The sequence below is a fragment of the Oncorhynchus kisutch genome, unplaced genomic scaffold, assembly GCF_002021735.2.
Source record: "Oncorhynchus kisutch isolate 150728-3 unplaced genomic scaffold, Okis_V2 scaffold801, whole genome shotgun sequence".
NCBI lineage: Eukaryota > Metazoa > Chordata > Actinopteri > Salmoniformes > Salmonidae > Oncorhynchus > Oncorhynchus kisutch.
The window spans coordinates 141053-153372 of NW_022262746.1; the positions used below are offsets into that span (position 1 = coordinate 141053).

A 12320-nucleotide genomic window follows, 5' to 3' on the forward strand; every position below is an offset into this window, starting at 1 on the left:
TCTCTGTCTGTCTCTCTCTCTCTTCTCTCGCTCCTCCTCTCTGTAGATTCAGACAGCGATAACTTCCTGTCTCTGAAGAAGTCCCAGGCTAAGCCCCAGGGTAATGGAGTGACCAAACCAGGGAAGGCCCGCAACGGGACCAAAGAGAGCCACGTGTCCCCCCCGAAACCCACCCTTGCTCCCGCCACAGGGAAAGGAGGGATGAAGAAGAAGTCTCCTCCAGCCCCCGTCACCCCTAAATCAGCGCCCCCGCAGACCAAACGCACCCCCACCTCTGTCCTGGACTACTTTGGCAGTGGGAGTGTCCAGCGCTCGGACAGGAAACTAGTGGCCAGTACCAAGAGGAAAACTGTGAGGAAAACTCTCTCCACACTAGCCTTCTCAGGACCCAGGGCTAGTGTGTAGTGTAACTAGTTGACTAGTTGTTGTTGATGAGACCCAGGTCTAGTGTGTAGTCTGACTAGTTGTTGTTGATGAGACCCAGGTCTTGTGTGTAGTCTGACTAGTCTGACTAGTTGTTGTTGATGAGACCCAGGGCTAGTGTGTAGTCTGACTAGTTGTTGTTGATGAGACCCAGGGCTAGTGTGTAGTCTGACTAGTTGTTGTTGATGAGACCCAGGGCTAGTGTGTAGTCCTGACTAGTTGTTGTTGATGAGACCCAGGTCTAGTGTGTAGTCTGACTAGTTGTTGTTGATTAGACCCAGGTCTAGTGTGTAGTGTAACTAGTTGACTAGTTGTTGTTGATGAGACCCAGGTCTAGTGTGTAGTGTAACTAGTTGACTAGTTGTTGTTGATGAGACCCAGGTCTAGTGTGTAGTCTGACTAGTTGTTGTTGATGAGACCCAGGTCTAGTGTGTAGTCTGACTAGTTGTTGTTGATGAGACCCAGGTCTAGTGTGCAGTCTGACTAGTTGTTGTTGATGAGACCCAGGTCTAGTGTGTAGTCTGACTAGTTGTTGTTGATGAGACCCAGGGCTAGTGTGTAGTCTGACTAGTTGTTGTTGATGAGACCCAGGGCTAGTGTGTAGTCTGACTAGTCTGACTAGTTGTTGTTGATGAGACCCAGGTCTAGTGTGTAGTCTGACTAGTCTGACTAGTTGTTGATGATGAGACCCAGGTCTAGTGTGTAGTCTGACTAGTCTGACTAGTTGTTGATGATGAGACCCAGGTCTAGTGTGTAGTCTGACTAGTTGTTGTTGATGAGACCCAGGTCTAGTGTGTAGTCTGACTAGTTGACTAGTTGTTGATGATGAGACCCAGGTCTAGTGTGTAGTCTGACTAGTTGTTGTTGATGAGAACCAGGTCTAGTGTGTAGTCTGACTAGTTGACTAGTTGTTTTTGATGAGACCCAGGTCTAGTGTGTAGTCTGACTAGTTGTTGTTGATGAGACCCAGGTCTAGTGTGTAGTCTGACTAGTCTGACTAGTTGTTGATGATGAGACCCAGGTCTAGTGTGTAGTCTGACTAGTTGTTGTTGATGAGAACCAGGTCTAGTGTGTAGTCTGACTAGTTGACTAGTTGTTTTTGATGAGACCCAGGTCTAGTGTGTAGTCTGACTAGTTGTTGTTGATGAGACCCAGGTCTAGTGTGTAGTCTGACTAGTTGACTAGTTGTTTTGATGAGACCCAGGTCTAGTGTGTAGTCTGACTAGTTGTTGTTGTTGACGGCTGTGTGTTGTTCCTCCAGCTCTCTCAGGACCCTGAGGAGTCGCTGACTGATGAGGTCATCGCCCAGCAGCTGCATATGGACGAGGACATGGAGTTGGAGAGGCAGGCCCACGAGGACGAGGAGTTTGCCAAGACGCTGGCCATGTTGGACCAACAACCACACGCCAAAAAGGTGAAGAGTACACACACACACACACTACAAACGCTCTCTGTCTCTCTCTGAAAGATTCAACATGTCTCTATATATATTTGTGTGTGTGTGTGTGTGTGTGTGTGTGTGTGTGTGTGTGTGTGTGTGTGTGTGGGTGTGGTTCCATCTCCTGTGTGTGTGTGTCCAGGCTCGTAAATACTCTGGTGAGGATCAGGGGTCTGCCACGTCAGCCAACAAAAGCAGCGCTAACTCCTCCCACAGCAGCACTACCAGCCAATCACAGTCCAATGGGCGGGATCACAACCAGGACGTGATCGGTCCGTCCCCTAAAAAAGGTCCCCCCTCTTGTTAAGACCAGTTCCAAACTGTCCATGATGAAGAAAAGGGAGGAGGAAGAGGAAGGAGGAGGCAAGACAAATCTGAGTATCAATGCGTCCGTCTCTCCCAAAAAGGAGTTCCTAACCCCTTCAAGCACAGACAGGAAGTCGAAGCTCAAAACAGGAAGTGCAACCATGGTGACCACACCCACCACTCTTAAAACCCCCAAGAAAGAGGTGAAACTTTTACATCAACAGTTAAAGAATATAACCCAAAGCTCTGTGACTGAGAGTGACTGACTGTGAGTGACTGACTGTGAGTGACTGACTGTGAGTGACTGACTGTGAGTGACTGACTGAGAGTGACTGACTGAGAGTGACTGACTGTGAGTGACTGACTGTGAGTGACTGACTGTGAGTGACTGACTGTGAGTGACTGACTGTGAGTGACTGACTGTGAGTGACTGACTGTGAGTGACTGACTGTGAGTGACTGACTGTGAGTGACTGTGACTGACTGACTGACTGACTGTGACTGACTGTGACTGACTGACTGTGAGTGACTCTGTGACTGACTGACTGTGAGTGACTGTGTGAGTGACTGTGAGTGACTCTGTGACTGTGAGTGACTGTGTGGCTGTGACTGACTGTGAGTGACTGTGACTGACTGTGTGGCTGTGTGACTCTGTGACTGTGTGGCTGTGACTGACTGTGTGACTGTGACGTGACTGACTGACTGTGTGACTGTGACTTGACTGTGTGTGTGACTGTGAGTTACTCTGTGACTATGTGTTTCTGTGACTGTGTGACTGAGACTTGACTGTGTGGCTCTGACTGACTGTGTGGCTGTGACTCTGTGATTGTGACTGACTCTGTGTAACCGTGTGTGTGTGTCCAGAGCACCAGTCCAGAGGAATCAGAGAAGAAGCGAGGGAACTCCTCAGCCTTCCGTAGTTTCCTGAACCGAGACGGACCCAGAGCCCTGGGATCTAAACCCATACCCACTGTAAGACAAACACACAGCCCGGGGATCTAAACCCATACCCACTGGGGTCTAAACACATACCCACTGGGGTCTAAACACATACCCACTGGGGTCTAAACACATACCCACTGGGGTCTAAACACATACCCACTGGGGTCTAAACACATACCCACTGGGGTCTAAACACATACCCACTGGGGTCTAAACCCATACCCACTGGGATCTAAACACATCCCCATGGGATCTAAACACATACCCACTGGGGTCTAAACCCATACCCACTGGGGTCTAAACACATACCCACTGGGATCTAAACACATACCCACTGGGATCTAAACACATACCCACTGTAAGACAAACACACAGCCCTGGGATCTAAACCCATACCCACTGGGATCTAAACCCATACCCCACTGGGATCTAAACCCATACCCACTGGGGTCTAAACCCATACCCACTGGGATCTAAACACATACCCACTGGGGGTGTAAACACATACCCACTGGGGGGTATAAAACACATACCCACTGGGGGGTATAAACACATACCCACTGGGGGGTGTAAACACATACCCACTGGGGGGTGTAACACATACCCACTGGGGGGTGTAAACACATACCCACTGGGGGGTGTAAACACATACCCACTGGGGGGTGTAAACACATACCCACTGGGGGGTGTAAACACATACCCACTGTAACCACTATAACACCTGTGTGTGTAATCTGTGTGTGTGTGTGTATAATCTGTGTGTGTGTGTGTGTATAACCTGTGTGTTTGCAGGGAGCAGAGAACTGCCTGGAGGGATGTGTGTTTGTGATCTCTGGTGTGTTGGAGAGTATGGAACGTGAGGATGCGAAGTCTCTGATAGAGCGCAACGGAGGGAAGGTGACCGGTAACATCAGTAAGAGGACGACATACCTGGTGATGGGCAGAGATGGAGGAGCCGCCAAGACTGAGAAGGTACACAAATGGTTCGCTTATATTACCTCTGCTTCTTTCGACTCTCGTTCGTTTTTCTCCTCTCGTTTTCCTCTCGTTTCTTCTCCCTTTGACCTCAGTTTTTCAATAATATTAGCGCCTCTCTCCTCTCTCTCTCTCTCCCGCTCCTCTCTCCTCTCCTCTCTCCCTCTCTCTCTCCTCTCTCTCTCCTCCTCTCTCCTCTCTCTCCTCTCTCTCTCCTCTCTCTCTCCTCTCTCTCTCCTCTCCTCCTCTCTCTCTCTCTCTCCTCTCTCTCTCCTCTCTCTCCTCTCTCTCTCTCTCTCTCCTCTCTCTCTCTCTCTCTCTCTCCTCTCTCTCTCCTCTCTCTCTCCTCTCTCTCCTCTCTCTCTCCTCTCTCTCCTCTCTCTCTCCTCTCTCTCTCCTCTCTCTCCTCTCTCTCTCTCTCCTCTCTCTCCTCTCTCTCTCCTCTCTCTCTCCTCTCTCTCCTTCTCTACTCTTCTCGTCTCTTCTCTCTCTCTCCTCTTCTCTCTCCTCTTCTCTTCTTCTCTTCCTCTTCTCTCCTTCTCTCTCTCCTCTCTCTTCCTCTCTCTCCTCTCTCTCCTCTCTCTCTCCTCTCCCTTCTCCTCTCTCCTCTCTCGCCTTTCTCTCTCCTCTCCTCTCTCTCTCCTCATCATCTCCTCTCTCCTCCTCTCTCTCTCTCCGCTCTCCTCTCTCTCTCCTCTCCTCTCTCTCCTCTCTCTCTCTCTCTCCTCTCTCTCTCTCTTCTCTTCTCTCCTCTCTCCTCTCCTCTCTCCCCTCTCTCCTCTCTCCTCTCTCCTCTCCTCTCTCCTCTCTCCTCTTCTCTCCTCTCTCCTCTCTCTGTCTCCAGGCGGAGGGGTTTGGAACTAAGATCCTGGATGAGGATGGTCTGTTGGAGCTCATCAGAAGTACACCAGGGAAGAAGTCCAAGTACTTGATTGCTTGCCGAGGCAGAGGTGAGGGGAACATTGGGGCTCTGGTCTAAAGTACCTGGTAATACTACTAATATAATACTACTAATATAACTAATACTACTAATATAACTAATGTAATACTACTAATATAACTAATGTAACTGGTGTAATACTACTAATATAACTAATGTAATACTACTAATATAACTAATGTAATACTACTAATATAACTAATGTAATACTACTAATATAACTAATATAACTAATGTAATACTACTAATATAACTAATGTAATACTACTAATATAACTAATGTAATACTACTAATATAACTAATATAATACTACTAATATAACTAATGTAATACTACTAATATAACTAATATAACTAATGTAATACTACTAATATAACTAATGTAATACTACTAATATAACTAATATAACTAATGTAATACTACTAATATAACTAATGTAATACTACTAATATAACTAATGTAATACTACTAATATAACTAATGTAATACTACTAAATAACTAATACTACTAATATAACTAATGTAATACTACTAATATAACTAATGTAATACTACTAATACTACTAATATAACTAATGTAATACTACTAATATAACTAATGTAATACTACTAATATAACTAATGTAATACTTACTAATATAACTAATGTAATACTACTAATATAACTAATGTAATACTACTAATATAACTAATGTAACTGGTGTAATACTACTAATATAACTAATGTAATACTACTAATGTAACTGGTGTAATACTACTAATATAACTAATGTAATTACTACTAATATAACTAATGTAATACTACTAATATAACTAATGTAATACTACTAATATAACTAATGTAATACTACTAATATAACTAATGTAACTGGTGTAATACTACTAATATAACTAATGTAATACTACTAATATAACTAATGTAATACTACTAATATAAACTAATGTAATACTACTAATATACTAATGTAATACTACTAATATAACTAATGTAATACTACTAATATAACTAATGTAATACTACTAATATAACTAATGTAATACTACTAATATAACTAATGTAATACTACTAATATCACTAATGTAATACTACTAATATCACTAATATAACTAATGTAATACTACTAATATAACTAATGTAACTAATGTAATACTACTAATATAACTCATGTAACTGGTGTAATACTACTAATATAACTAATGTAATACTACTAATATAACTAATGTAATACTACTAATATAACTAATGTAATACTACTAATATAACTAATGTAATACTACTAATATAACTAATGTAACTGGTGTAATACTACTAATATAACTAATGTAACTGGTGTAATACTACTAATATAACTAATGTAATACTACTAATATAACTAATGTAATACTACTAATATAACTAATGTAACTGGTGTAATACTACTAATATAACTAATGTAATACTACTAATATAACTAATATAATACTACTAATATAACTAATTTAATACTACTAATATAACTAATGTAATACTACTAATATAACTAATGTAATACTACTAATATAACTAATGTAATACTACTAATAACTAATGTAATACTACTAATATAACTAATGTAATACTACTAATATAACTAATGTAATACTGCTAATATAACTAATGTAATACTGCTAATATAACTAATGTAATACTACTAATATAACTAATGTAATACTACTAATATAACTAATGTAATACTACTAATATCACTAATGTAATACTACTAATATCACTAATGTAATACTACTAATATAACTAATGTAACTAATGTAATACTACTAATATCACTAATGTAATACTACTAATATAACTAATGTAACTGGTGTAATACTACTAATATAACTAATGTAATACTACTAATATCACTAATGTAATACTACTAATATCACTAATGTAATACTACTAATATCACTAATGTAATACTACTAATATAACTAATGTAACTAATGTAATACTACTAATATAACTAATGTAACTGGTGTAATACTACTAATATAACTAATGTAACTGGTGTAATACTACTAATATAACTAATGTAATACTACTAATATAACTAATATAATACTACTAATATAACTAATGTAATACTACTAATATAACTAATGTAATACTACTAATATAACTAATGTAATACTACTAATATAACTAATGTAATACTACTAATATAACTAATGTAATACTACTAATATAACTAATGTAATACTACTAATATAACTAATGTAATACTGCTAATATAACTAATGTAATACTACTAATATAACTAATGTAATACTACTAATATAACTAATGTAATACTACTAATATCACTAATGTAATACTACTAATATCACTAATGTAATACTACTAATATAACTAATGTAACTAATGTAATACTACTAATATAACTAATGTAACTGGTGTAATACTACTAATATAACTAATATAATACTACTAATATAACTAATGTAATACTACTAATATAACTAATGTAATACTACTAATATAACTAATATAATACTACTAATATAACTAATGTAATACTACTAATATAACTAATGTAACTGGTGTAATACTACTAATATAACTAATGTAATACTACTAATATAACTAATGTAACTGGTGTAATACTACTAATATAACTAATGTAATACTACTAATATAACTAATATAATACTACTAATATAACTAATGTAATACTACTAATATAACTAATGTAATACTACTAATATAACTAATGTAACTAATGTAATACTACTAATATAACTAATGTAATACTACTAATATAACTAATGTAATACTACTAATATAACTAATGTAATACTACTAATATAACTAATGTAATACTACTAATATAACTAATGTAATACTACTAATATAACTAATGTAATACTACTAATATAACTAATGTAATACTACTAATATAACTAATGTAATACTACTAATATAACTAATGTAATACTACTAATATAACTAATGTAACTAATGTAATACTACTAATATAACTAATGTAACTAATGTAATACTACTAATATAACTAATACTACTAATATAACTAATGTAACTGGTGTAATACTACTAATATAACTAATGTAATACTACTAATATCACTAATGTAATACTACTAATATCACTAATGTAATACTACTAATATAACTAATGTAACTAATGTAATACTACTAATATCACTAATGTAATACTACTAATATAACTAATGTAACTGGTGTAATACTACTAATATAACTAATGTAATACTACTAATATCACTAATGTAATACTACTAATATCACTAATGTAATACTACTAATATCACTAATGTAATACTACTAATATAACTAATGTAACTAATGTAATACTACTAATATAACTAATGTAACTGGTGTAATACTACTAATATAACTAATGTAATACTACTAATATAACTAATGTAATACTACTAATATAACTAATGTAATACTACTAATATAACTAATGTAATACTACTAATATAACTAATGTAACTGGTGTAATACTACTAATATAACTAATGTAATACTACTAATATAACTAATGTAACTGGTGTAATACTACTAATATAACTAATGTAATACTACTAATATTTTATTTATTTATTTATTTTACCTTTATTTAACCAGGTAGGCAAGTTGAGAACAAGTTCTCATTTACAATTGCGACCTGGCCAAGATAAAGCAAAGCAGTTCGACAGATAAAACGACACAGAGTTACACATGGAGTAAAAACAAACATACAGTCAATAATGCAGTATAAACAAGTCTATATACAATGTGAGCAAATGAGGTGAGAAGGGAGGTAAAGGCAAAAAAGGCCATGATGGCAAAGTAAATACAATATAGCAAGTAAAATACTGGAATGGTAGTTTAGCAATGGAAGAATGAGCAAAGTAGAAATAAAAAATAATGGGGTGCAAAGGAGCAAAATAAATAAATAAATAAAAATTAAATACAGTTGGGAAAGAGGTAGTTGTTTGGGCTAAATTATAGGTGGGCTATGTACAGGTGCAGTAATCTGTGAGCTGCTCTGACAGTTGGTGCTTAAAGCTAGTGAGGGAGATAAGTGTTTCCAGTTTCAGAGATTTTTGTAGTTCGTTCCAGTCATTGGCAGCAGAGAACTGGAAGGAGAGGCGGCCAAAGAAAGAATTGGTTTTGGGGGTGACTAGAGAGATATACCTGCTGGAGCGTGTGCTACAGGTGGGAGATGCTATGGTGACCAGCGAGCTGAGATAAGGGGGGACTTTACCTAGCAGGGTCTTGTAGATGACATGGAGCCAGTGGGTTTGGCGACGAGTATGAAGCGAGGGCCAGCCAACGAGAGCGTACAGGTCGCAATGGTGGGTAGTATATGGGGCTTTGGTGACAAAACGGATTGCACTGTGATAGACTGCATCCAATTTGTTGAGTAGGGTATTGGAGGCTATTTTGTAAATGACATCGCCAAAGTCGAGGATTGGTAGGATGGTCAGTTTTACAAGGGTATGTTTGGCAGCATGAGTGAAGGATGCTTTGTTGAGAAATAGGAAGCCAATTCTAGATTTAACTTTGGATTGGAGATGTTTGATATGGGTCTGGAAGGAGAGTTTACAGTCTAACCAGACACCTAAGTATTTGTAGTTGTCCACGTATTCTAAGTCAGAGCCGTCCAGAGTAGTGATGTTGGACAGGCGGGTAGGTGCAGGTAGCGATCGGTTGAAGAGCATGCATTTAGTTTTACTTGTATTTAAGAGCAATTGGAGGCCACGGAAGGAGAGTTGTATGGCATTGAAGCTTGCCAGGAGGGTTGTTAACACAGTGTCCAAAGAAGGGCCGGAAGTATACAGAATGGTGTCGTCTGCGTAGAGGTGGATCAGGGACTCACCAGCAGCAAGAGCGACCTCATTGATGTATACAGAGAAGAGAGTCGGTCCAAGAATTGAACCCTGTGGCACCCCCATAGAGACTGCCAGAGGTCCGGACAGCAGACCCTCCGATTTGACACACTGAACTCTATCAGAGAAGTAGTTGGTGAACCATATAACTAATGTAACTGATGTAATACTACTAATATAACTAATATAACTAATGTAATACTACTAATATAACTAATGTAATACTACTAATATAACTAATGTAACTGGTGTAATACTACTAATATAACTAATGTAATACTACTAATATAACTAATATAATACTACTAATATAACTAATGTAATACTACTAATATCACTAATGTAATACTGCTAATATAACTAGTGTAATACTACTAATATAACTAATACTACTAATATAACTAATATAACTAATGTAATACTACTAATATAACTAATGTAATACTACTAATATAACTAATGTAACTAATGTAATACTACTAATAACTCATGTAACTGGTGTAATACTACTAATATAACTAATACTACTATATAACTAATGTAACTGGTGTAATACTACTAATATAACTAATGTAATACTACTAATATAACTAATGTAATACTACTAATATAACTAATATAATACTACTAATATAAACTATGTAACTGGTGTAATACTACTAATATAACTAATATAACTAATGTAATACTACTAATATTACTAATATAGTACTACTAATATAATACTACTAATATAACTAATACTACTAATATAACTAATATAATACTACTAATATAACTAATGTAATACTACTAATATAACTAATGTAATACTACTAATATAAACTAATGTAATACTACTAATATAACTAATGTAATACTACTAATATCACTAATGTAATACTACTAATATAACTAATGTAATACTACTAATATCACTAATGTAATACTACTAATATCACTAATGTAATACTACTAATATAACTAATGTAATACTACTAATATCACTAATGTAATACTACTAATATAACTAATGTAACTAATGTAATACTACTAATATAACTCATGTAATACTACTAATATAACTAATGTAATACTACTAATATAACTAATGTAATACTACTAATATAACTAATGTAATACTACTAATATAACTAATATAATACTACTAATATACTAATGTAACTGGTGTAATACTACTAATATAACTAATGTACTGGTGTAATACTACTAATATAACTAATGTAATACTACTAATATAACTAATATAACTAATGTAATACTACTAATATAACTAATATAATACTACTAATACTACTAATATTACTAATGTAATACTACTAATATAACTAATATAATACTACTAATATAACTAATATAACTATGTAATATAACTAATATAACTAATGTAATACTACTAATATAACTAATGTAATACTACTAATATAACTAATGTAATACTACTAATATAACTAATGTAATACTACTAATGTAACTAATGTAATACTACTAATATAACTAATGTAATACTACTAATATAACTAATGTAATACTACTAATATTACTGATATAACTAATATAACTAATGTACTACTACTATATAACTAATAAACTAATGTATACTACTAATATAACTAATATAATACTACTAATATAACTAATGTAACTGGTGTAATACTACTAATATAACTAATGTAACTGGTGTAATACTACCAATATAACTAATGTAATACTACTAATATAACTAATGTAATACTACTAATATAACTAATGTAATACTACTAATATAACTAATGTAACTGGTGTAATACTACTAATATAACTAATATAACTAATGTAATACTACTAATATAACTAATGTAATACTACTAATATAACTAATGTAATACTACTAATATAACTAATGTAATACTACTAATATAACTATTGTAATACTACTAATATAACTATTGTAATACTACTAATATAACTAATGTAATACTACTAATATAACTAATGTAATACTACTAATGTAATACTACTAATATAACTAATGTAACTGGTGTAATACTACTAATATAACTAATACTACTAATATAACTAATGTAATACTACTAATATAACTAATATAACTAATGTAATACTACTAATATAACTAATGTAATACTACTAATATTACTAATATAATACTACCAATATAACTAATGTAATACTACTAATATAACTAATACTACTAATATAACTAATATAACTAATGTAATACTACTAATATAACTAATACTGCTAATATAACTAGTGTAATACTACTAATATAACTAATACTACTAATATAACTAATATAACTAATGTAATACTACTAATATAACTAATACTACTAATATAACTAATATAACTAATGTAATACTACTAATATAACTAATACTGCTAATATAACTAATATAACTAATACTACTAATATAACTAA

The 12320-nt window shown here is 34.6% G+C and overlaps 2 protein-coding genes across 4 annotated transcripts in view; both read left to right on the plus strand.

Moving 5' to 3' along the window:
* LOC116362165 (replication factor C subunit 1-like) overlaps nt 1-2168 on the plus strand; it is a 15076-nt gene extending 12908 nt beyond the window's left edge. The window contains exons 5-7 of the mRNA XM_031816474.1: nt 47-351; nt 1685-1837; nt 2004-2168. Of these exons, the coding sequence (XP_031672334.1) occupies nt 47-351; nt 1685-1837; nt 2004-2168 (623 nt within the window). The remainder of the gene's footprint in view (nt 1-46; nt 352-1684; nt 1838-2003) is intronic.
* Nucleotide 2169: 1 nt separating this feature from the next.
* On the plus strand, nt 2170-5020 carry LOC116362164 (replication factor C subunit 1; the record flags this gene model as incomplete). 3 transcript variants are annotated; one of them, XM_031816471.1, is given in 4 exon segments in its annotated part: nt 2170-2370; nt 3031-3138; nt 3901-4080; nt 4928-5020. In XM_031816471.1, coding segments are annotated over 4 exon segments (564 nt in total), but the record flags the coding sequence as incomplete, so codon positions are not given.
* Nucleotides 5021-12320: the final 7300 nt, after the last annotated feature.